The sequence below is a fragment of the Zeus faber genome, assembly GCF_960531495.2.
Source record: "Zeus faber genome assembly, chromosome: 2".
NCBI lineage: Eukaryota > Metazoa > Chordata > Actinopteri > Zeiformes > Zeidae > Zeus > Zeus faber.
In genome coordinates this window covers 12664986-12691961 of record NC_137189.1, presented here as the reverse complement: position 1 = coordinate 12691961, position 26976 = coordinate 12664986, and the positions used below count along the sequence as shown (strand labels likewise).

General features: G+C 42.9%; 2 protein-coding genes across 9 annotated transcripts in view; one reads left to right on the top strand and one right to left on the bottom strand.

Annotated features, from left to right (window-relative positions):
• Positions 1 to 3135, top strand: rps12 (ribosomal protein S12). The gene is made up of 6 exons (XM_080022584.1): positions 1 to 61; positions 188 to 234; positions 1036 to 1152; positions 1361 to 1463; positions 2250 to 2351; positions 3049 to 3135. The coding sequence occupies exons 2-6, from the start codon at positions 221 to 223 to the stop codon at positions 3109 to 3111; spliced, it is 399 nt and encodes a 132-aa protein (XP_079878710.1). The 5' UTR covers positions 1 to 61; positions 188 to 220; the 3' UTR covers positions 3112 to 3135.
• Positions 3136 to 7839: 4704 nt separating this feature from the next.
• eya4 (EYA transcriptional coactivator and phosphatase 4) overlaps positions 7840 to 26976 on the bottom strand; it is a 49424-nt gene continuing 30287 nt past the window's right edge. For 5 of the 8 annotated variants that reach the window (XM_080024500.1, XM_080024502.1, XM_080024505.1 and 2 more), the window contains 16 exons: positions 25015 to 25098; positions 23924 to 24001; positions 22964 to 23030; positions 22724 to 22866; positions 22263 to 22406; positions 21563 to 21645; positions 18764 to 18935; positions 16203 to 16339; positions 15660 to 15743; positions 12706 to 12795; positions 12272 to 12330; positions 11753 to 11913; positions 11241 to 11355; positions 10950 to 11071; positions 9652 to 9752; positions 7840 to 8742 (listed from right to left, as the gene is read on the bottom strand). In XM_080024500.1, coding sequence (XP_079880626.1) covers positions 8662 to 8742; positions 9652 to 9752; positions 10950 to 11071; positions 11241 to 11355; positions 11753 to 11913; positions 12272 to 12330; positions 12706 to 12795; positions 15660 to 15743; positions 16203 to 16339; positions 18764 to 18935; positions 21563 to 21645; positions 22263 to 22406; positions 22724 to 22866; positions 22964 to 23030; positions 23924 to 24001; positions 25015 to 25098 — 1721 coding nt within the window. In that variant the 3' untranslated portion in view covers positions 7840 to 8661. Of the gene's footprint in view, positions 8743 to 9651; positions 9960 to 10949; positions 11072 to 11240; positions 11356 to 11752; positions 11914 to 12271; positions 12331 to 12705; positions 12796 to 15659; positions 15744 to 16202; positions 16340 to 18763; positions 18936 to 21562; positions 21646 to 22262; positions 22407 to 22723; positions 22867 to 22963; positions 23031 to 23923; positions 24002 to 25014; positions 25099 to 26976 lie in introns of all 8 variants that reach the window. The other 3 variants (XM_080024501.1, XM_080024499.1, XM_080024503.1) reach the window with 3 other exon arrangements.

Below are 26976 nucleotides of genomic sequence, written 5' to 3'. Positions count from 1 at the left end.
AATAAAGCGATGTCGCCGAGTGATGACGTCCTCTTTACCCGCTGTCAGAGTGGAGGTCTGGGTAGGTTTTTTTGTGCGCCTCTTGAGAATCTATCGGATTAATCTACCATCCTTCCCCTTAAAGCTGTCTAAGATATGTTGTCGCCATGTATGTTAGTTACGTGTTCATTTCTGTGTGTTATTTCAGAATTTTAGGTCCACCATCCATCGTTAATCTACAATGGCCGAGGAAGGGTGAGTGAACAGTCCGCTCCAATGTGGCGGGGATGGAACTAGTTTTCTAACATTTTTAGTCCCTATGAAACCAGGCTTTATCTTAAATTATCAACGACATTTAACTTTGTTCGAAGTTGTGCTTCTGTATCTGCTGAACATTTTCTGAATTTTCGCCAAAATCGCGCCATCATAAGTCAACAAATTGTCCAAATTGAATCTAATAGGTCTTAATTTGAAACCTAACAACTTACTGCAGACTGGGTTATTGATTTGTATGTAGACCAATGTTTCTATCTGAGGAAGTTGGCATGTATAGTGACTTGGAACTAGTCATTTTCCAGTTTATTGCATGTTACCTATTTTATTATTACTTAATAATTGCATAGATTTTGATATGCGCTGTTAAACTACAATAACAATGCACTGTTAGATTTATTCCAGTTCCAGTTGATTACCTGCCCAGTTTATGCCTAATACTTTAACTCTGCACTGTATCAAATATTGCTAGTGCTTACCTTTTTATACTGACCTGGAATACTTAATTTAATAAACCACAAATTGAATGAACTTGTCAAATTTCCTTAAAATACCGCCGACACACTGTACTTAATCCCAACACATTTAGGTTGATATAATGGTATTGTTACGAGCGTTCGCCAGCATTTTGAATGATGATTTATTTTCTTTTGTCGGATACCCCTTCACTCTTAATTATGAGTGAGATACCTACTCTGATGATGCTGGAACATATGTTTTTAACCTCATCACCGAACGCATCGACTCCCATCATAATGTGTGTTGCGCTGTACTGGTCCACAGCGTTGCCGCTGGAGGTGTGATGGATGTCAACACCGCTCTCCCAGAAGTGCTCAAGACCGCACTCATCCACGACGGTCTGGCCCGCGGTATCCGCGAGGCTGCCAAGGCTCTAGACAAGTAAGCTCTCAGAACCGGCCTTTCCTCTATCACCATTGGTTTTGGTCCTGGTTTGACACATCTGTGATGATAGTTTGGCTCCCTCTACTGAATTATCTGAGGAAAACTGCCATTGTTACCCAATTTTGCGTCTGAGTTGTGCTGCTTATGTACAAGCTACTCTAAAGGTAAGTTGCGCGCAGTTATTTATTTTGTCTTTCCCTTGCAGGCGTCAGGCCCACCTTTGTGTCCTTGCAGCGAACTGTGACGAGCCCATGTACGTGAAGCTGGTGGAGGCTCTCTGCGCCGAGCATCAGATCAACCTGATCAAGGTACGGCGCTTGCTTTGGGAGTAGATACAGGACCTGGAGTGTGGGAATTGAAACACAATCTTTATTGCAAAATTTGATTGAGGCTGGTAGTCTCAACTCAGCTCCTCATACGGACACACTGGACGACATTCATGCAACTGTGGAGTCAAATGTCAACAAAGGAGAATTTGGTCGTAGATTTGGTGCAAAGATGAAGCAACTTGACTCTTAAAACATGTTCTGATAAACCTAGTAATGTTACCCTGTGTGTTTCAAGATTCAAGAGGTTTATTAATCACATACATATACATACTTTCATACATGTATGCAGTGACATGTAAATGTAACGCACCTGGTGATTACACACTATGTCCTAGACTGAACACAGTAGCTACCTAAGAATTTCTTTCTACTAGACCAACTAACTGATTCCTAAAGTGTAATACAGTAAGTTGAATACTTGTAAAATATAGAGTAAATAAAATGGAATAGATGAAGGGAATAGGCTTACATATATTGGATAGACTTATGTATATGGGATAGGCAATTATGTAAATACAGATAAGTGCATTAAAGTGAGGTTGTGAGATAATCATCAGCCTATGGGGAAATATCCTTGCGTTGTGTTTTAACAAACTGCTGTATCTGTGATGATGATCTGGCTCCCTCTACTGAATAACATGAGGAGATTGCCTTGTTACCCATTTATTGTCTGAGATCCAGCAAACTCCACCAGCACTCACTATATTGAATCATTCCATTAAGAGACTTCGAGAACTGTACAGAACTCTTTAACCTTTCATTCAGGTTGATGACAACAAGAAGCTCGGGGAGTGGGTCGGTCTCTGCAAGATCGACCGTGAGGGCAAACCCCGCAAGGTGGTGGGCTGCAGCTGTGTCGTCATCAAGGTAAATGAATGGATGCTCTGGCAGACTTTGCCGTTTGAAGCTGATTTCTGATTGTATAAAATACTGTCACGGAGGCTCACTAATAGTTTAACCACTCAAATGGAAAAGCCTGGCCAATTACCATTTCAGTTATTAAGTTAAAATTAAATGGTTGAAGTTGAACTTCAATAACACAAGATTCTATCCATTATCTGCGATTATCTGTAACCCTAGCCAAAGCTCAACTTGCGTGTTCGATTGCTTTATATTGACGTAACAGATATAAAAGTGAGTCTTCGTGCTGTTCGATGTGTTGTCTTTAGCAGTATATTATGACAGTATTTCAATTTAATATCTAACTATTTTAGATCATACTTTGCCAAAAAGTTAATTGTAGTGAACCATAGTTTTGTACTTCAACATGGGATTTTCAGTGTAATTCTAAATAATCGCTCAACCTTTAACAGATCTGCAGCCTTGTGTATTTAATGTCGGTTGCCAGTGAAAGCAAGTGCAGGTGTTGTAATTTGTGGCTTCCACCTGATAAAAGCCTGGCTACATGAACGCCAGCGTACGAGCCCCGTTATCAGTCTATGATTTCTGGGGTCCCTAAGACTGGCTACATAACACGTTTACAGTGATCTTTGTTTGTCAAGGGTTTATTTGTGACTGCGAGAACGGTGTCTTGTGGCCTGATCTGGAAATGTTCTTTTCACAGGACTATGGCAAGGAGTCTCAGGCCAAGGATGTTATTGAGGAATACTTCAAAGCAAAGAAATAAGGTGTTAATAAAATGTGGAAACTACGCTGCTGTGTGGTCTCTTAACACTCAAGATCTTCCATTTTTACTGACTCAATAACCCTTGACATTGGTGTTACCAAAATGCTTGGATCTCAAGGGCCTCTTGCATAGGATGTGGCGATGTGTGCTCCCAAACGTCAACTTGGTTGAACTTTTGGGCGACGCAGTGCAGAAGTTCGGCATTGGACAATATCCGGAAAACCTAGTTTTAATATCTGAATCCTTTGAGCTTTATCAGGACCTTTTGGAAGGAAGACCCTTTAATGGAAACGGGTTTCTTATGAAGTGGCAGACTAGACAGACTGTTTAAATGAAGTGGAAATTGGCAATATATATATAGCCAATAATACCTGGCCATGTACACCAATACGCCAGTACATTATAAAACTGCCAAATATTGTGTGGCTCCCCCCCCCCCCCCCCCGTACTGCCAAAACAGCTCTGACCCATCGAGGCATGGACTCCACAAGACCTCTGAATGTGTCCTGTGGTATCTGGTACCGAGACGTTAGCAGCAGATCTTTAAGTTTTCTAAGTTGTGAGGTGGGGCCCCCATAGATCAGGCTTGTTCCGGCACATCCCATACAGTGGTAAAAAAGTATTTAGTCAACCACCGATTGTGCATGTTCTCCCACTTAAAGATGGGAGAGGCCTGTAATTTGTAATGCGACCAAAGTAACAAAGGTTACCATCAGTAACACGCTACGCCGCCAGGGACTCAAATCCTGCAGTGCCAGATGTGTCCAGACCCGTCTGAAGTTTGCTAGAGAGCATTTGGATGATCCAGAAGAGGATTGGGAGAATGTCATATGGTCAGATGAAACCAAAATATAACTTTTTGGTAAAAACTCAACTTGTTGTGTTTGGAGGAGAAAGAAAGCTGAGTTGCATCCAAAGAACACCATACCTACTGTGAAGCATGGGGGTGGAAACATCATGCTTTGGGGCTGTTTTTCTGCAAAGGGACCAGGACGACTGATCCGTGTAAAGGAAAGAATGAATGGAGCCATGTATCGTGAGATTTTGAGTGAAAACCTTCCATCAGCAAGGGCATTGAAGATGAAACGTGCCTGGGTCTTTCAGCATGACAATGATCTCAAGCACACCGTCCGGGCAACGGAGTGGCTTCGTAAGAAGCATTTCAAGGTCCTGGAGTGGCCTAGCCAGTCTCCAGATCTCAACCCCATAGAAAATCTTTGGAGGGAGTTGAAAGTCTGTGTTGCCCAGCGACAGCCCCAAAACATCACTGCTCTAGAGGAGATCTGCATGGAGGAATGGGCCAAAATACCAGCAACAGTGTGTGAAAACCTTGTGAAGACTTACAGAAAACGTTTGACCTCTCATTGCAAACAAAGGGTATATAACAAAGTATTGAGATTAACTTTTGTTATTGACCAAATACTTATTTTCCACCATAATTTGCAAATAGATTCTTTAAAAATCAGACGGATTTTCTGGAATTTTTTTTTTTTTTTCCCTCATTTTGTCTCTCATAGTTGAAGTGTACCTATGATGAAAATAACAGGCCTCTCATCTTTTTAAGTGGGAGAACTTGCACAATTGGTGGCTGACTAAATACTTTTTTGCCCAACTGTAGATGCTCGGTCTGGGGAATTTGGAGGCCAAGTGAACACCTTGGAACTCTGTCATGTTCTCTAAACCATTCCTGAACAATTTTTGCAGTGTGGCACGGTGCATTATCCTGATCAAAGAGGCCACTGCCATCAGGTTATAACGTTGCCATGAAGGGTTGTACTTGGTCTGTAACAATGTTTAGGTAGGTGGTACATGTCAAAGTAACATCCACATGAATGCCAGGAACCAAGGTTTCCCAGCAGAACATTGCCCAGATCATCACACTGCCTCTGCTGTCTTGCCTTCTTCCCATAGTGCATCCCAGTGCCATCTCTTCCCCAATTTAACGATGCACACTCACCCGGCCATCCACATGATGTTAAATTAACAGTGACTCATCAGACCAAGTCACCTTCCATTGCTCCAAGCTCCTGTTCTGATGCTCAAGTGTCCATTGCAGGCGCCTTCGGTGGTGGACAGGGGTCAGCATGGACACTCTTACCGGTCTGTGGCTACGCAGCCCCATACGCCGCAAGCTGCAATGCAGTGTGTTCTGACACCTTTCTATCATAGCAGCATTCACTTTTTCAGCAGCTTGTGCTACAGTAGCTCTTCTGCGGAATCGGACAAACGGACTAGCCTTGGCCCCCCACGCACATCAATGTTCATGACCCTGTTGCCAGTTGTTTTTCCATGGACCACTTTTGGTAGGTACTAACCGCTGCATACAGTTTTGGAGATGCTCTGACCCAGTCATCTAGCCGTCACTATTTGGTCCTCGTCAAAGTCGCTCAGATCCTTACGCTTGCCCATTGTTCCTGCTCCCAACACGTGTTACAACACATGTTATTTACTTCACATGTCAGTTGTTTTAATGTTGTGGCTGATCAGTGTATATCCATAATACCTGAATCCCTGTTCCTGTTGCAAAAGTAATTACATCAGTCACCATTTTCATAGCAATCGATCATTTATTTCAGAAGATATAACGAGGAATCCACATGAGCAGATGCGTGCAGTACTGTGTGTCCTATGGGAAAGCCCCTTCCTGCTCCCACTCCAGTGCAGTTTTTAAATATAGTGAATATTGGTGTCATTCATATGCAGACCAGAGAAACCAAACCTTCCAAATCTGGTCTTGCTGTTCTCTAACAAGGAGCTGAATGGCAAAATTCACAACAAATCGACCAATACATTTCCGGGTTCAATTAGAATTGGTATTTAGACAGTCCTCTTCATCATGCTGTTCACATTTTGACATCATGAGACCAAGACGACACCTAACAACTGATCAACAGTACCTCGCCATTGTGAGGCTTCAAACAGGATGTTCTCAGAGGGAAGTGGCCACTGAGCTTAAAGTGTCAGAGTGTCATCAGCAGGTTGCAACAGAGATACAGAGACTGGAAGAGTCACAGAAAGGCATAGAAGTGGACGTCCTTTGGCCACATCCCACACTGATGAGCGCTTCATTGTGAACAGTGCCCTACGGAACCGGATGATGAATGCCACTCAACTCCAGGCACATTTAAGGAAGGTGAGAGGCATCCAAGTGTCACGTCAGACCATTCAAAACAGTTTACATCAGCCTGGTCTGCGTGTTAGACGACCTGCAAGGGTACCTGACCACCCACCAGGCACAGGCATCATCGCCTTGCACGGGCCAGGGAGCCATCGACAATGACACAAGACGAGGGACCAGTGGCCTCAGTGCTGTTCTATGATGAAAGTCGATTCACGTTGAGCAGAAATGATGGACGCCAACGATGTTGGAGAGATCAAGGAGAGCGCTATGCATCAGCCACTGTTGTCACCAGACGAGCCTTTGGTGGTGGTGGTGTTAGTGTGGGAAGGTGTGTCTAGTCAATACAGAACTGCTCTACACTTTGTGAATGGTACAGTGACAAGCCCATACTACCTGAATAACATCATCGTGCCCCTGCATGAACAACACAGGCCTCATTTCATCTTCGTGGACGACAATGCTCCAGCTCATCGAGGTCGCATCATTAGGGAACGGCTGCTGGAGACTGGGGCACCTCAAATGGAGTGGCCTGCACTTTCTCCAGACCTGAATCCCATAGGAAACCTATGGGATCAGCTGAGTCGCCGTGTAGAGGCTTGTAACTCTGTACCCCAGAACCTCAATGACCTGAGGGCCTGCCCTTCAAGAAGAGTAGGGGGCCATGCCTCAGCAGACAATAAGTCGACTTGTGAACAGCATGAGACGTCGTTGTCAAGCTGTAATTGATGCTCAAGGCCACATGACAAGTTATTGAGACATTGACATTTTTTGTTGTGATAAACCCACCACTGTTGTTGGCTTTTGTTTCAATAAATTGTTTGAGACGAGGAAATCACCATTGCATGCTTCTACTTAAATGCTCTACTTTCATGATATAATATCACTGTAGCATGAACTTTTTACATTTTCCATAAATTTCACCCGAAAGCCAAATATCCCTAACTTTTCGTGAGTAGTGTATGTATGAAAGTATGTATATGTATGTGACGAATAAACCTCTTGAATCTCGAACCTTGAATTGCCAATGTCTTCTGAAAAAGTGGGTCTGACTCAAAACATAATTGAGTAAATCTCTTGCTACCACGAGCTGTGAAATTATCTACATATCCATAGTTGTGACCTATGGAGACTTAAGTCTGTTTTTTTAAACAATAGTCCCTAGTTCATGCAATTTTAGCACGTGCCTATTTGCATTCTAGATGGAAATGCAGAGGTTCATATTGATACTAGATTGTTTCACAATAATGATGTGGAGAGTTGTTTTTTTTTGTTTTTTTGCATTAGCTTCGTATTGGAACAAATTGCTGACCATTGCATGAATGTTGTAAAATAAATATTCTTTCATCTCTGTAGAGAAGTTGGAAAATCTTGACGGCAGATAACATAAACAAACATCACCGCGTGTTAGTATGGATACTATCATGAAACTACACGAAGCTAAACTTCAGCCGGGACAATGGAAATCCACATTATTCCGTAAATTAGCTCAACAACCTCATAATCTCAATTCATATTACACCCAGACAAAAAAGGGCGAGCCGTGGTTGCCAATTTATAGAGCCGCTCAATCTTAATATCTGAAGTAAACAGAAGACAAGATGCATGGGTCATTGGGATTTCTTTTCTTTATATCTACATACATTATTTCTGAAAAAAGAAAAAAATACACTCAAACATGTTTATAAGGCACAACACATCATGACGCACATTCTCCTTGTCAAAAAGGAAAAAAAAAAAAAAAAAAAAAATACAAAAATCCAGAGCCCAAAAAAGAAAAACATTTAGCTTCTGTTCATTGACAAAAAACAAAACTGTTGTTCTTTAAGAATATTGTTGATAATTTACAAGTTTCCGCTACAGACTTCATTATATTTTGTGTTTTAGAGTGAACCACCGGTAGAATAATAGCAGTATAATAGCAGTGTTCACATGCAGCTGTCGTCCCCTCAAACATAATCGGACCTGCCCCCGACGGGTCCTGAAATTAGCGTTTGCTTTGAAAAACTCCTTCACGGGCGATGCATAGGACTCCTAAGTCAAACCTGGGTCTTCTGTGCAGACATTAAAACACCAGCGAGCTCACAGAAATCCCACGTTTCGAGGGCTGTGCGGACAGTTTTCAGAGGCCGGACCCCCGGCGCCAGGGGGGGGGTTACATTTTGGGTGAATTCAGTCCTGTCTTTAATCCCAATTGTCCCCAGGTTCATTTTTTTTCCTTCACCTCTCTTCTTCTTAAGACCAGAGTATGTAAATCCAAACATTAAAAAAAGAAAAAAAAAAAAAAGAAAAAGGAAATCGCAAAAAAAAGTTGCAGTGTAATTGTGATGTTCTTTTTTTTTCTTTCTTAAATATGTATACAAAAGAAGGGGCTGTCTCCATGACGTCGTCACAAATGTCCGTATTTCTGTCCCATGTCCCAGCACCAGTTATTACAGGTACTCGAACTCCAGTGCTTGGTGTAAAGCCAGCAGGTCAGAGTGACTCGATATCCTCCAGAAAGGCATGTTATGCTGCGGAGCCGAAACAAACACACACAATACGATTAGACGGACTGAAAATAATCACAGTTTGAACACTTGCTATTGAGCTTTTTCCATGTTTTCGTAACAAAACACCACCACCCCAATTCATGCAAGTCTACACTACAGTGGGTACGTCGCCGCTCGCTTCGAAAAAAGCACTGCAAACCAAACCCATGCATTGCACGCCCCTGACTCCCACCGATATGAAGTAAACCCAAACCCGGTGATAAGGTCTCAAATGAATACAGCTCTTGACACTTTTAAAGCAATATGTAATAGAGCTATGCAGTGTGCAATTGATCAATGTTGCTCTTGTGACCTCAGGATCAACCCCCACAAAGAGAAGATAGTGTCGCTCTGGAATGATAAAAAATGCCAGAAGATCCAGTGGAACATGATAAAATGGTAGAGGAGCCATACAAAAGTCTCAACTGTGTGTGTGTGTGTGTGTATGTGCATGTATGAGTTGTCATTCAGTGTGTGCACTCTGACCGCCCCCTTTCGACGTCAAACCACAAAATCATCCAAGTTGGGTCGCGTAAAGGAAATGACACATGGTCAAAATTTGCATCCATCCCATTTCAACGAATGAAGTCTTCGTTGATCATTTTTTGCGTCCAAGATTCACAAACGTGAACAACATTGTCCAAGCTTTGCAATAGATCAATCAAAGGGAAAATCCCGCAACCAGAAGTCTACTTTTCATTACAGTCGAGGAGAAAAAAAACAAAACAATAAACGCCCCCCCCAAAAGTTAGAGCACAGAGCAACACAAAGTAGAACAGGGGGAAACGAAAGACGACAGCCAGACAACTGAAAACCACCACAGCACAGAGAGGCAGGCCAGGCTCGGCTCGGTCCAGTCGGAGCCCACGCTGCGCGGGGCGGGTCCTTTACCTTTTTGGCGGCCTGCTCCTCTTCCACACCGTCCCCAATTACAACATACACTACTTTCCTGCCAAACCTTTGCATTATGCGCTCAAAGCAACTCTCTTTGCCTGCGGGGAAAAAAAAAAAAAAAAAAAAAAAAAAAAAAAACCAACAAGGGGGGGGAAGGAAAGAAGGAGGGTGAGACGGGTCATAGAGCGATGGCTGCTTGTTTACCTGGCTGGCCGCATGCTCTTCATCCCTCCCATCGCCAATCACAACATATGTAATGTTAGTGCCAAAGCGGGAGACTATACGCTCAAAACAGCTCTCTTTGCCTGGAGACAAACAAACGGCTCACACAGGTTTTTCTTTTTACTCAGTCATTGGGGAGGGAAAGATGGAGGTGGGACACAAAGGGTGGAGAAAGCACTTAAATACACATTGACACACACACACACACACATCGATGCTGCGTTTTATTTGAAGTCAGTAATTATGTTCCATCGCCTCTTTTGGGGTAAACATGGACGTCCGCCGTACATGTGTGTTTGTTTAAGCAAACTGGTGCTAAAACAAGTATGTTAATAACAACATTAAACGACACGTCACTGTCACAATCAGGTTTGTTATTTCGCCAAATTCGGGCCGGAGCGATCGGCCCCCAAAATTCTGACTGAATTCCGACTTAAATGGCCGTTCTTTCACACTTGTCCGAGTCTGGTTTTCCCAGGAGTTTTCAGCATGACTCCTGCCACCCAGATGATAAATACGTCTTGGGTTCAGACGGATCATCAATCTGGTAACCATGACACTTGAGCCCGTTTTCCCACGTGAACGATTGTTACACAAATATCAGGAGAAGTTGATTATGGCTGATATTACCATACCATAATTCCTATTTTGCATTAATTGGAAGCAAAATGGCCGAAGTAAAATCAAATCAAATGCAGATGTTCCCTCCGGTCGGAATGATGCGAGTGGCCACAGTTACGGGACCTTGAAATGATCTGTCCAATCAGACCGCATAGATCCGACTTGTACGAGGACTTTCCAAGGCCGGGGGGGGGGCACATGTGAGGAGCAGCGCCTTTGTTTTTGAGATGGTGGCCATAAAAATGCCGGGTTTCAAATATCAAAACAGCTTTGAATCTATTAGGGAACCACATTTTAAGTCAGTGTTCTGGACTCATAATTAATACAAAGTTGAGGACCAACTTAGATGTATGCCTCAATACATTGCATTCACACATCCCTTTGTGTGTGTGTGTGTATGTGTGTGTGTGTGTGTGTGTGTGTGTGTGTGTGTGTGTGAGAAGGAGACTTACCTATTTTGGTTGCACTATAAATGTTCTCAATGGGGAAAGCAGATCCTAGACTATACAAGAGAACTTTAGCCAGTGCCGGTATGAGCTGCGTCGTCGTCACCAACACATTCACACAGTTACTCCTGCGGCGGAGACAGAAAGAGACACACACACACACACACACACGCGCGCGCACACACGCACGCACGCACACACACAGACGCACAGATGTTTAATCTGAAGGCTTTTCACGTCGGCGTTGGAGGACCGAGCCAGCTGCGTGGAGAGACTGAGTGGGCTGGGGTGAGAAACCTGGAGCTGATAATGGAGAGGGACTTGAGTGCGTTGGTGAGCCAGGAATCCGTCAGGGCCTCCACCTCGGCCCTCAGCTGCAGCCAGGCGTCCCTCTTCGCCGGGCCCAGCAGACCTGGAGTCATCCAAGATGCAAAGCGAGGACATGAGCTCGGCGAACATTTCACGCGAGGATTCTATTTTAATGGCTCAAATCACCGAAGCCCTAGAGTTTTAGAGAGATTTTTTTTAGCCCTAGAGACTGGTTTCCACTTTTACCAATAAAGAACAATGTGAACAGTATTGCTTCTACGGGTGCATTTTGGTTGAATAGGGTCTCTATGAAATCTTATGTAGTAGACCATCCAAAGGAAATATATTATACCTAGGTCTATTTGCCTATGGGTGCATGATTACAGCATCTATCCCAAGAGCAATTTGAGGCGTCATTTGGATCCATTTCAAAGCTTCGACTGATGCTTTAGGTCTACGTGTAGGTCCAGGTCCAGTAAACTCCCGTCTAATTGGCTTACCCCCCACATTGTTTTTGTATGTGCTATACAACTCTTTGACTCGTCGGTAGCGGAAGGCCAACTTCCTCATCCAGTCCACCCCGCCGCGGACCCCCGTGGCCAGGCACAGGTTGGCGCTTGTTGCAGCTGCATGGAAGCCATCAGTTGCAAAACTGTAAGTACTGTCAATAATAATAATGATATGTTTTATTTGAAAAATCTGCTCGGGTATGAACAAAAAAAAAGATTATTCAGTACGATAAACAGGGCTGCAAAATGTTATTTGAATGCTAACAATTACATGAATTCATTATGTATTAAATGAGCATATGTAGCAAAAATACAAGATAGAAGTCACAATTTTCCTTTCATAAATGACCTGATAAAATCAATTGTAATCATCATTAAGAGGCATATGCTAAGCATACATAACTGGGTATAAATACAATATAAATATTTTAATCTGTAATTGTACAGCCTTCATATGATTGAGACTCAACTGATTTCTACGTAAACTGAAAGAATGAGAAGAATTCTCACCTTAAGTCCTGGCCATTGTCATCAGATGATACATCATCAATATGTACCTGATCACATTCCTGCACACACACACACACACACACACACACACACACACACACACACACACACACACACACACACACACACACACACACACACACACACACACACACACACACACACACACACACATTTAAATGCATTTTTATGTGACATGTTCCAAATATATATTAATGCAATTACAAAAGATAATAATTGTGAAAAAAAAAATCATTATTTCAATGTGATATACAGTGTATTAACATGTCTTTTATCACATTTCACCACTAGATGGGAGTGTAAGCTCACAACAGTCCAGTAAATCCACCTTCTACACTGATCAACGGACTTGGGATTTCAGGGCTGATGCAAAGTTTCAGAACCACGCGAAAGTTTAACATGCGTGGTCTCACCTCCAGGTCGTTGAAGAACAAGTGTGTGTCGGCCAAGTTGAAGATCATCTCCTCCATCCTCAGACCCAATGTGACCGCCATAGGAGGGTCCTGACAGGGGGGGGGGGGGGGGACACCGTCAACACCATCATCAGATATGGAGATAGGAGATCACCACATCCTTAGAATCTTCCAAAACGGTAAATAGACACGATTTCTTTAAAAGATCCAACAATGTCAACCAAGTAAAAAAAAAAAAAAAGTTTAAAAATATAAAACAAATTATAAAAACTAGAGCGAAAACGATCAAGATTTTATTTACATTGCTGTCGTCAACATGATCACTGGTTGTCCACAACTGCTGTTGGTCCACATTCTCTCTCTCTGTCATCCTCTTTCTTCTCAATACCATTGCTTCTATTCCAAAGCAAATCTACCCCCCCCCCCCCACACACACACACACACATCCATCTAACCCCACAAACTCCCTTGTGACCCCCCTGCTTGAGCTGGTGTGTTCCACTAATCTCAGCATATGCTGACAGACAGGTTGCACTTGCTCTGTCCCATCAGCATTCCTCATTCGGGGCTGGTGGTGTGGTTGGGGGGTGGGTTGTGGCGGGGTTTTGGGTGGAGGGGGTGTTAAAAGTGGAGGGCTGCGCTCAGCTTATGTGAAGTCGTTTGCAAAGTGTATCCCGGGAGAACTCTGCGTGGTTAGCCGAAGGCGGGCCTAGTCACGGGGAAATGCTTGGGAGTGTGTGTGTGTGTGTGTGTGTGTGTGTGTGTATGTGTATGTGTGTGTGTGTTGTGTAACTTTTTGGTGGGGTGGTTGGGGAGGTGGGAGAGAACGGGGCTCTGCCAGCCGGGGGCTCAGCTGCAAAAACCATCATGTGTGATAGGTCAGCGCGAGCGGACAGCTCTGCCGCACGATGTGCTGACGGTGTCAGGCGACCAGAATAGAAAGACACTAACGTGACAAACCAACTAGCGAGCGACAGAGAAAGAGAGCGAGAGAAAGTGAGAGATGGTTGCAATTCCAGCGGAGGGAGAGTGGAAAAGGCACACGACTGAGATCGGCTCTGAATTTAGAAGTTAAGAGTTTATGTGATTGTTCAGCTGGCCGCTTTCCTGCGCAGGCTCCGAGTTTATCTCTCAGAGAAATGGTTACGTTGGCGCTCGGCCAAAGCAGAGAAACCGACAGCTCTGTTTGGGGAAAACACTTTTTAAACCCGGCCAAGAAGAGCAGGCTAGTTCTTCACCTAAAGCCTTTATATCATCATTTCTAGCCCAAGCAAATCTTAAAACCATTCTCATCTCCACCGCCCATGTTTTCATTCACCTCATCACAGCCTCATCACAATGAGAAATGGGGAGTTGTGTGTGTGTGTGTGTGTGTGTGTGTGTGTGAGATGGTTGCCACGCCAACAAGGTAAGCGCTGATCTGGTTGATGTGTGACCAGACAGCGTCACTGTGGTGGATGGGGTGGCTTAAGTAGCCAAACCTTTTGCTTGGTCACTAAAGGTGATAAATCACTGGGTAATTAAAGTGTAATTCACAATTGCAGGGGACGAAGTGTAAAAACAAACCAAGCTAAATGTATAATACTGCAGTGTCTGCAGACCCCCAAACACACACACAGACACACACACACACACACACACACACACACACACACACACACACACACACACACACACACACACACACACACACACACACACACACACACACACACACACACACACACACACACACACACACACACACTCAAGCATTCTGCGATTTATGACCCCACAGGGTTCGTCTTATATCCATTAAAACCCAATTTCTGAACGGCCACATTCCACAACTACAGAGGAACTGGCAAATACAACGGTTCCTCAATAAAACGCCCGAGCTGCGACGGGTGTGTGCCGCGCTCACTTCTGTTCTGCTGCCAAAATGCGACACAAGGAACCGGGAACATGAAGGTGTCAAGAGTCTAGGAACACAGGTACGATGGAAGAGAAGTCCTTCCGGGTTTGGGAAACAGTGAGGATAAATAAATAGCTTGGATAATTAATAAATCGACATGTAGGGATTAAAACTGTCATAATTATTATGTGATTGCCACAATCCGCAATCATTTAATTCCATCCAAATGTCATGGGAAATTTAAACCAGTTTTACAAATTCCAGTTTCTCTCAGTTTGGTTTTTATTTTAAGATATTTCTTTAATTTGTCATTTCTCAGCACTCGTATTATTTATTTTGTTTGGAGTAACGGGAACGGCCGGGATGCACAGTGGACCGGAGATCACTCCCTCTCCATCAGTCCCTTAGTTGGGTTTAAAATGTTTGTTTCATGCAAGTATAATCTAACGAAAAGAAATAGATCTAAAAAAAACCCCACAGGAAACGGAGAAGCGTGCTGGCACAGGAGGTACAGTGCACCGCTGGAGGAGGAAAAAAAAACAACTCCACTCCAATTCTCTGAGTCAGGTTTTTGTTTAACACAATGAGAAATCTAGAACAACAAAGTGTTGAAAATAACATGATTATATTGTTGAATTTATCAATTTAAAGCGGTGTAAATGTGCATTTTGCTTAACTGGCATGCACATTATACAACAGGCACCTTTTCCCCCACTGGTCTTTATTTGAGGCAGGCTTTTATTTGTTTGTGTCGACCACGCCCCCAGCAGAGACCCGTTTGTACCGGTTTATATTTGAGGAAATACGGTATATTCCCTTTGTCCTGTTGTTGAAGTTAAGAGAGCAGTGATGAACTTAGAAATTAAGCCTTTTCTACAGTTTTCTACCTTTTCTACTGGATTCACAGTTGGCTCTTCTGAAACAATGTACAATTTGTCGTGTTTATATAACTTACATAATGTTTTGCAAAATGCCACAGATAACATAAAATGTTCACAAGTGTGGAAAGAACAGGAAAGGACACGGGGTGTGGGGGGCGAACGGCGCAGGCTCGCCTCACCTTGCCGTATTTCTGAGCGTAAGAGCCCGTGAGCAGGGAGTGAAAGACGATGATCGTCTCGTCCAGGTCCCACACAAACACCCTCTGTGAAGAAATACACAGAGACCCAGATTTAGCAAAAAAAATAAAAACACACACGAGGAATATACTGTATACTGATTGTGAGAGTGAGCATGAAAATCACATGGGCTGTGGTAAAATCCTGTCTCTGGCCAGTGAAGGTGTCAAACCCAGTGAGCCCTGTGGTAAATAAATCAGCAGATTGTCCCCGTGGCTATGAATAGAGTCCGGTGGCTGCCACGGCAACCACACAACTGTTGCATATTGGTTGAAAGTTTTCTGGCACTTTCTGATCTGACTGCTCAACTCCGTTATGGTTCTGATCTGGGATCCAGCCCCTCCATGAATCCAAGTTAAGACGTCAACAATGAGAGAAGCACGAGTAAGAAATAACTATACGACTCCATGCCGATAGTGAGAGTGATTTTGATGCTCTATGAGTTAATAGTGATTAGTGCCATCGGCTACGGCCTGGTCCATTACCTCCAGGTCGCTGTCGGGCGGGGGGGACGGGTTGTTCTTGCGGCCCCGGCCCCGGGACTTGGAGCCTCCGCTGCGGCAGGCGCGGTCATCCAGCTCCTTGATGGGCGTGGACGGGCTCTGCACCGTGTCAAAGTCCCCTGGGTGGACGAGCATGTGTTAAACATATATATATATATATATATACACATTATACTAATACACGTATTTCATACTTCATTACACAGCTCTGTGGAATACTCGATTTAGATTGGTCAGTTATTTCTAAATAATGACCACTGATCTGTTAATAATGTCGGACATGATAATGCAAACACTAGCTTGTGGCGCCATCTGGTGACGCTACATAGAAACAATGGAATACTTGAGATGAATGTCCAATTTCAAATCAATAACAGTAAGTAAATGTGTGACATGTAGGGCAATGTTTTTATTGTCGGGTAAGTGTACTTCATTGTTGTAGGCTATTTTTCTAAGAGGAATCTCCTACCCCAGATAGGAAATCAATATTCCATATCCGCGTGTTATTTTATTTAATAAGTAGGCATGTAATATGCAGGATAATGTGCAGCCAGCTGGTCGTTATCGCAAAATAACCGCCTTCAGAGATCCCCTCCGCTTTTACCTTTGATATTCATGGGATATCAAAATTGTGAACCTCTACCTGAACCTCACGATCATAAAATAATTCCCAGTGATGTGGTGTTGCACTAATGGTCTGACTGGATCCCACGGGATTGTCTGAGCTATATTTACTTCTGCAGAGTGGAAGGGGCAGTAGCCATAACTCAGCCTTAATAGTAAGCCATCATGTCGGGGAGAATAATTCAACATAATAGGCACGGCAGATCAACGTATAAAACTTAAAGAAAACACTCCAGTTGAACACTCCGGTTTGAACCTTCCCTCACATTAAAATGCTTATGGAGAGAAGCAGTGGCAAAACGTGTTTGGAAACAACAAGTTATAATTGTAAACGCTGGTAATTCAACGCTGCTTCCACACTCTTTAAGTAGTGCGGGAGAACCCTGTAAAACGCACACTTTCACTCTCTTTTTCACTCTCTCCTACACACATGCACAGATGCACGCACGCACACACACACACACACACACACACACACACACGCGCGCGCGCACGGATGCACACTTATGCACGCATGCACGCACGCACGCGCACACACACACATTCACACACACACACACACACACAAACACACACACGGACGCACACACGACGCACACATGCACGGATGGACGCACGCACGCACGCACGCACGCACACACACACACACACACACACACACACACACACACACACACACACACATAGTGCCATCTGCTTCCACTGCTGTGCGGTAACTAAAACCAGACCTTAAACTTCAACTCCCATATTGTTATGTCTCAATCAGAGAAAGACTGAAAGACTGGAATTGGGGGGGAGGTGTCCATGTCAGAAAACAGAACGGTCTGATTTTAACCGAGATAAACCAACAAACTGTGAGAAAATTAACAGAAAACTAATATGAATGTGTAAACACTACGGAGGCGTCTTTTGTTTACAGTGTCCCTGTTCCTTAAGTTCAGCTCTGTTGCTTTTTAAAATATTTTATTTATGGCAATGGTCATTTTGGTATTTTAATAATTGGTAGAGCTGACAGATGCGCAGCTTTCTCCAAAACATCACTTCGTACATACATACGTACAAACATCACATTTGACTTTTCACAATTGACTTTCTATGGGTCGACATTCGTGTTGTTTTTCGTTTAAATTAACCATTTTTACACACCTTTGTATTCTATGAAGAGAATATACTGTACACACACACATATATATATATATAAATATAGGAATATGTATGCACTGTTCACAAAATCTCTTATTTTTAATTATGATTATATTTGTGCATATTAATTAGGTGGTTTGCTACATCCAGCAGGAAATTTGTAGAGTGGTTGGTGATTTTCATTTTTTCCATTAGTATTTAATGGAATATAGTTTCCATCATTCCTGACTGTTCATAGCACAACCTCGCTCAACGCTTTTCTATTGGGAAACTTACCGCTTCGCTGCTGCTAAAAAAACATGTTAAATCTCCTTCTCAAATACAGGAAACTCACATTTTAGTCCCACATGTACACTTTGCACATGTTTTAAGTTCCAGTAAGATCACGTTTTCGCAATTGCTCCAGTGCGAAGCTTAACGTTGCCAGTAAGAAGCAACGCAACTTCCTGTTTGTAGTCTCACATTATGTTAAGAATCAATTAAATCCTGAAACACCTGATAAAATGCAGTACAGTACAACATAAAGGTTTTGGGACATCATTGTGAGCTTCCCGTTTTCCAGGCCAGGTTAAAAAAATGCCAAAAGTACGTTATCCTTTAAAACAACTGTGGTCCACGCTGCTGTATGGCGTGTATGTACTCCACAAGGTGAATGTGAAACTCACATCAATAGCACAGTATCATCATTGGCAGGATTTAACCAGGTGCAACTCAAACAACTGACAAAAACGTTTCACTTGAAAAACCCAATTTTGGGCACATGTACGGTGCGGTACCTGGGTGGAGGTCGTCGGCCTGTTCCGTCATGGCCGGAGTGGGATCCTGCAGCTGGTAGGCCGCCGTGGTCCCGGTTCCATCCACACTGTTAGACGTCATATATGTCCCATAAGTGGACGCTGGGTAATACTGGGCATACTGGTTTTGGCCGAATGAATAAGAGGGGTAATCCTGCCGAGAAATAGAAATGTGAGGAACATATATAGTATAAAAAACACATAAATAGACTGTACGGCTTTTATAAATATGCACAGATGCTGGGATTACAAAATTAAATTTAAGGTCTTTCAAGTACTTTTCGAAGCACAATTCTTTCATTTTCAAGGATTTCATGCAAAACAAATATAATCAACTTTCAATGTGATCTTTATAAATCAAAATACAATATAATCTTATCTCTTTGTCTATTACTTATATTAGTATATCTATTATATATACACAGATCAGCCACAACATTAAAACCACCACTAACAACCACTAATATTGTGTAGCCACCAAAACAGCTCTGACCCATCGAGGCATGGACTCCAAGACCTCTGAAGGTGTCCTGTGGTATCTGGCACCAAGATGTGAGCAGCAGATCCTTTATGTTCTGTGAGATGCGAGGTGGGGCCCCATGGTTGGGGCTTGTTGTTCCAGCACATCCATCAGATGCTCGATCGTATCGGACCCTAACCCCAGCCATCGTCATGATGTAGAAGAAAATGTGACTCATCAGACCAGACCACCTTCTTCCATTGCTCCATGGTCCAGTTCTGATGCTCACGTGCCCATTGTAGGTGCTTTCTGTGGTGGACAGGGGTCAGCATGGACACTCTGACCGGTCTGCAGCTACGCTGCCCCATACACAGCAAGCTGAGATGCACTGTGTGTTCTGACACCTCTCTATCATAGCAGCATTTACCTTTTAAGAAGCTTGTGCTACAGTAGCTCATCTGTGGGATCGACCAGGCGGGCAAGACTTCACTCCCCACGCACATCAATGAGCCCATGACCCTGTTGCTGGTTCATCGGTTGTCCTTCCTTGGACCTTCCTTTTTGGTAGGTACTAACCACTGCATAAACACCCCACAAGACCTGCTGTTATGGAGAGGCTCTGAAAAAGTTGTCTAGTCATAACAATTTGGTCCTTGTCAAAGTGGTTCAGATCCTTACACTTGCCTATTATTCCTGCTTCCAACACATCAACTTCAAGAACTGACTGTTCACTTGCTGCCTAATACGTATATCCCACCCCTTGACAGATAACATTGGAACGAGATGAGCAATGTTATTCACTTCAGCTGTCAGTGGTTTAATGTTGTGGCAAATCTGTGTATATACTGTATATCACTATCTATATACTATATATGTACTGTACAGTATATACAGTATATAGTGTACAGTATATCTATTATTAATCTCATTGTCATCTACTATTATAAGTGTCCATTTTTCCCTGGCATAATCGATGTTGTAAAAGCCATTCTGGAAAGTCTTTATTATGTTACGATTTGAATAACAAAACCAGGCGGAATATCACAGGTCTGCAATGATCACGTTTCACGGACCTTTCAAGCACTTCAGCCCAAAAAGGGCTATTTTCGATGTTTCAAGTACTTACATTTCTGAGGACAAAATTCAAACACTTCAAGCACCTCAAGGACCTGGTAAGAACCCTGCAGATGATTTTGTTACTTTCGCCCCCTCGGTGTATATATATATATATATATATATATATATATATGAAATAAATAAAAATGATCTGACTTTTATTTAGTGGTTCAGCCTGGTCCCATTACCTAAGTAATGTTTTACAACTATTGCCTCTTAATTTCTTTCTCAACATATTATTCGCTCCATTCTGTATTATATACCTCTTCCTACAATTAAAGCCTCGTGTTCCTGTTTTTTACTGAGCCAGAGGAGATGGACTCCTTTATTAAGTCAGCTCTCTAAACCTGTCACTACATCCATCACTGCATGTTCCTTCAGCATAACCCCCCCGACTCTCTCTCTCTCTCTCTCTCTCTACCACATGTGTTAAATAAAGGTGTTTTAAAAACTCAATATTTCTCTCTCTCTCTCTCTCTCTCTCTCTCTCTCACACACTCTTACACACACACACACACACACACACACATACACACACACACACACACACACGCAAACCATACCTATCTGTCATTTTCTTCCACTGTATTTTCTCTATCTCTGCCTCTGGCTCGTGCACAAATCAGCCTTTTTTCTCGCTTTTTGTCTTTTGTTTAAATGGGCCACATCTGTCAGCGAGGGACATTCAAATCCCTCTTTAAACCCTTTTAATATCAGGACACGGTTCATCTTGAAGTCAGAAAAATATTCACGTTGACAAGTTTGGTTGTGGAGTCCAACTTTTTCCTCTTCTAGAAATATCTCATTTGGACATATTGATAAAGGCTCACAGTTTTATTGTGGCCTATCTAAAATGACAAAAGCCTCATATTTTAACGGTCGGAGAAATGAAGAGGAAATTCCTATTCACACAAGGAAATGGCTTTTCTCATTTACCAATATACCAATAATGATGCCAATGCATACAGATTACAGTAGAGACTTTCTATTTTTATAAATATTTTTTTGTTTGTAATGTTATGTTGCTGTGTTTTTTTTTCTAATATATTCCCTGTTCTTTTACATAGAAATAAAATTAAAATATCGACCATTTAATATGCTAAATGAGTGGATGAGTATTTTTCAATGTTGCTTATTCACAATATCCACATATTGACACTCACGCACGCACGCACACACACACACACACACACGCACACACATACCTGCTGCGTCGCAGTGTAGTTGGCTGTGTTGGAAACTGAGTTGTTGGTGGCGTAGAGGCCTGAGGACGGAGCGAAACTGGAGCCTGGAAAGAGCGAGAGAGGAGCTGTAAAACTTTCCTTTGCATGTGGTGAGTATAAAATTGTTTATAGATATGTGTAATTCATCGTTTTCTGTATTGCCTTTACGCTGCTTAATTGATTTAACTTTTGTTGTTTTTATCATATCGACCTCACTGCTTCCAAAAAATGTTCCTAAGAAGGAGAGAGAGATGGAGAGAAATGTATATACATTTTAACCGTGACATTTCTATTTTTCTGTTTTAATTTTTAGGTTATCTTCCTGTTTTTAACAGCAATTTTTAAAATCTTCTGTTTGTATATTATCATGGTTCATTTGTTTTTTTTGTTTTTTCACAGAAAAATTCATATTTTTCTCTTTACTTCTTTTACGTAAAATTTTAGATTTTTTGTTTTATAAATGCTTTGGTAGTGTTTCCCATGACAATAAAGCGCTTTAAATTGAATTTAATTTAATTGAGAAAGAGAAAGAGAAAGAGAGAAAGAGCACGACGGGAGGATTTTAAGTTTGACACATAGGTATCCGAATACAATCATCCAAATTTCCAAAAACGTGAACTGTTTGACTTCATTTATTCAGAGAGAGTTGCAGGTAACCACAGTAACAGGGGTGTCCACAGACCTGGCATCTGGTAGGGGGAGTAGGCCGTCTGGCCCGGCTGAGGGGTGGTGAACCCGGGGCTGTAGCTGAGTCCGGTCTGCAGAGGAGACTGGCTCTGGGCCAGACCGCCCTCTGTCTTAATGCCGGGCAGCATCACGCCCAGATCTGCGGAGGGAAGCAAGGTATTATGGGACGGATACAACAACAGATATAGAGTTTAGAGAGGTTGGTTGTTTAGATATATACAAGCGTTTATTGGTTGTTTTTTTTCATACAGAAAATAACAATGGACTGAGATCAACAACAATAACAAAAATACAAAATAAAACAGAAAAACAAACATGTCAAAAAACAACATATATGCAGTCAAATCCATCTCAGTGATTTACATAAACCATTCTCCCATACAGGACAAGATCATAGCATTTTAATGTAATATCCCATAAACAAGATGAAATGATAATTTTTATTATTATTTTTACCGTAGGTGGACAGCCCATAGGCCTGTCCCGTCTGGGAGTAGGCGGTGTAGACAGTGGACTGCTGCATGCTGCCGAACTGGGGCTGGCCGGCGTAGGACGGCATGGGGGGCACGGCCGGCGTGGACAGGATGTGAGGGTAGGGTCTGGGTGAGCAACACGGGGAGAAAGCGAGACAGAGATGAATGAAACTAAGCGATTTAAAAGGACTGAAGGGGGTGAAATAAAACCAAAAGGACCTACTTTGATGGATAGAGAGGAGGAGAATACTGGTGGGCTGAACGTGGACTGTACCCGCTGCTGGTGATTACTACAAGAAACAACCACAACAAACAACAGCAAATCAGTTGTTTACAGGCAGAAAATTACACATGGGTGTAAAATAATATACATACTGTATGTATAAACTGTATATACATTGTGTTATCCTTTTCATCTCCACGAGACATTTCCCAAACCCATACAATTCCATGCCAAGGCCGCCGGCTTGGTCGGGTCGAAATCTACTTCCAATAAACAGACTTTGAGGGATTTTGAACGGGCGAGCGTCCAAGTTTGCGCTTTGAGATAGCGGTGGTGTGAGAGTACATGCTTGAAACCCCCCAAAAAAGGCCTCGCAGTAAAACACAAAGCCTGCGTGTAGTCATTGAGACTGTCAGAGCTCCACGCTGATAAACACACACACACTCGCACGCACACACTCGCATGCACACACACACACACACACACACACACACACTAACACGCATGCACACATACACACACACACACACACACACACACACACTCATAAACCCTTCTGTCGTGTCACTCAATGCTTTGTGTGCTGGAGTCTGTGTGTTTATGTGCACATGGACGTCGTTTGGGTGCGTTTTGTGTGTGTGTGACTGAGTGTTAATGCTACCCCAACAATGTAGAATAGATTTAGTCTAAAAAAAGGCGAGTGTCAAAATGTCTCCCCCTCCTCCCTCCCTCCCTCCTTCCCTCCATCCCTCCCTCCGTCCCCCTCTCACTCCTTCTCTCCTCGAGCCTTTCATGACGCAAACCAAGGACAGGCAATTCTTCATGGGATTAAAGTCTTCCGTGTGCCCACCGCTGAGTCGAAACGCACCGCCAGCATGTGTGGATGCGTAGGAATGCGTGTGGGTTGCGTTTGTTTGTGTGTGTGTGTGTTAATCGTTGTGTGTGTGTGTGTGTGCTTACCTGAACCTGCATATGTCTCTAGCGCTGTGTCTCCAGTGGTAGTGGCCGTATCACTGTTGTTCATAGGTTCTGATTTTACTGAGAGGAAATCAGAAGGAAAGAACGAGAGAGAGGAAGAATGGGAGAAATTAAGTGAGAAATGTAAGATGTTGCCAAAATGGAAGCAGCCACCACAGCAACACACACACACACACACACACACACACACACACACACACACACACACACACACACACACACACACACACACACACACACACACGAGCGAGATGCGTCAAACAACCATGCAGTGCTCACTCCCCGTACAGAGGGTGTGTATTCATATGTGTGTACACGGGTACATGACAAATTAGGTTTTTAATGGGGAGTAAAAACATGCCTTTATAGTTTTTGTATTTCTTCTTTTCATGGTCTAAAACAGAGTTTATATTTTTATACTTTTAAGCCACAAAACCCCCAAAATGAATGAACTTTTGGTTTCAGTGTACTCTGTAGAGATTTTTTTTTCCGTTTGATGTGTGTCTTCATATCTCGTTTATTTAAATAATAATTGACCTGGACACGCTTATCCAGGGCCTGATAAAAACCGTTGCCCAGTTGCCCAGTTGCCCTTGGCAACCAGATTTGGGCCAACCATCTAGTGCATATATATTCATATGTTTAAATATGTTATATGTCAAAAATAATGAAGCAAGTGATAATATATGGGTTAAAATTATATATAATTATAAAATGATTACAATTTGGCAACCTTTTTGTTAGTATTGGCAATTGGACAACTTGGCAACCACTTCTAAAAGAAATATCAAAACTTGTGACCAGAGCATGACCACTGCACAGCAAAAGTAAATCGGAATTAGCACAGAAAAGACTCTTAACCTCTCCAAGCGTCCCCGTTGAATCCCATCCCGACACACACACACACACACACACACACACACACACACACACACACACACACACACACACACACACACACACACACACACCGATGAACTCCCACTGTCTAAAAGACCCGCTGTCTCCCACAGAACACCACCCCCCACACCACTCCACTCCAAACCCCACACCACTCCCATGCTCCTGTGTACCATAGTCCTTGGAGCTCTGGGACGGCGGCGGGCTGCTGCAGCCCAGCAGCCAGTCAGCCGTGTTAAGAATTGTCATGTTCTCTCCTATAAAGAGGATGCAAGTTTAAGAGGGCTATTAGCTTATGATGAAACAAAATAGGGCCGAGTCGCTTTTTTTTTTTTTTTTTTTTTTGAGAGAGAAATTGTTCCAAATTGTCCAGGTTCAGATGTGTGGGAATTCCACAAGTTGTTTAGGAAATGCACAAGTGTCATTTACCGAATCTGGACACAGTTTCCATTGTGCTCGCCAATGCAATGACGGAGGCTTAAAGCACGTAAGTATGATGGCATGAACTTGGCTGATTTCATTTCATGCAACAGCAGTTTGCCACCCCTTTCTTAAAGAGTTTAAGATATCTCTTCTTCCTACTCTGAATATTCCCAGATGAGCCATGGCTGAAATTCATTGTCATAGTGTCTGGGGGGACGGATTAAATGATATTCAATTAAGGTCCGTTTTATGAATCCCTGGGAAGCAATATGGCTCCCTCTCTCTCTCAGACAGAACCCCCTAATGAAAACGAATGAGTCGCCATGGCGATGGCCGGGGGCCAAAGCCACGGTCTGGCTGATGTCAGGTGAGGGGAATGCCGGGCACGTTGTTTGTTTTGGCCATGACAACGTGGTCCTGAGGCCTTGTCTGAATAAAACATTAGCTGTGAGCTCATCACAAATCAGCGTGCATGAAGTCCACGCTCAACACTTTTATTCAGCATGTGTGTGTGTGTGTGTGTGTGTGTGTGTGTGTGTGTGTGTGCAAGGTTGAGAAAATAAACAGAAATTCAGTGGAATACAAAGCCTCATCTCAGTCTTTCCATTCCATATTACTATTATTATTAACAGTGATTTCCATCGCATGTTAAAGCATCAATACATCAAACACAACGCACGTCTGACTGCATGGAGCGAAAAACAATTCCAGAGGGCAGGGAAGGAAAGGAGGAGGGAGGCAGAGGGAGGAAGGAGAGGAAAATAGTGACAGAGATGGAAAAATAAATCAAAAGTGGGAAAACGGAGATAAAGGAAGAGGCTGGCACACGGGAAAAAGAAAAAAAATGATAGTCAATCAGAGTGGGGGAAGAAGAGAGTGGAAGAAAAGGAAGAAAGAGAAGAGAGCGAGAGACAGAGAGAGAGAGACAGAGAGAGAGAGGGGGAGAGAGGACAGGGCCCACTAGCGTTGACATCTAAGAGAGCGGTGATGCTTTAATGCTCTTGTGGAGGAAATAGTTTCCAGTGGGATTTTTAGGGCTTACAGTGCAACGTGCGCACACACACACACACACACACACACACACACACACACACACACACACACACACACACACACACACACACACACAGACACACACACACACACACAGACACCCACACACACACACACACACACACACACACAAGCTGCCAAGCAGTTAGTGGAGGAGAGAAAAGTGCTTCTCCGTGTGTTTACACACATTCTCTGATGGTTTACTCAAGCACTTGTGCCAGCACGGGTGTGTGTGTGTGTGTGTGTGTGTGTGTGTGTGTTTGTGTGCACTTGTGTGTGTTAGTCCCCTTCCATCTCCATAAATTCCTCAAAAAAAAAAAGAAAAAAAAAGTTCTGAACATGTTGAAAATCTGTTTTTGGGCTAATGATTTTTTGACTGGTGGGAATGAGCCTTTTTACTGAGCTATGAAAACTCACATCTGATTCAATCCGCTATAAATTTGTCAGTTGGAAGATTTAAAAAAATGTATGCAGACGAATTGTGCAGATAAAAATGACATGGATAACATTTTTTTCCCATATCTGCCTCAGAGCCATCGTATATAATCGGCCCAAACACTTATTATAAACCCTCTGCATTTCACACACAGGATTTCATTGGAGATTTTGGTTGGGCAATAATTCAACATTTTTCATGGTTTTGCATCATTGCACCACAT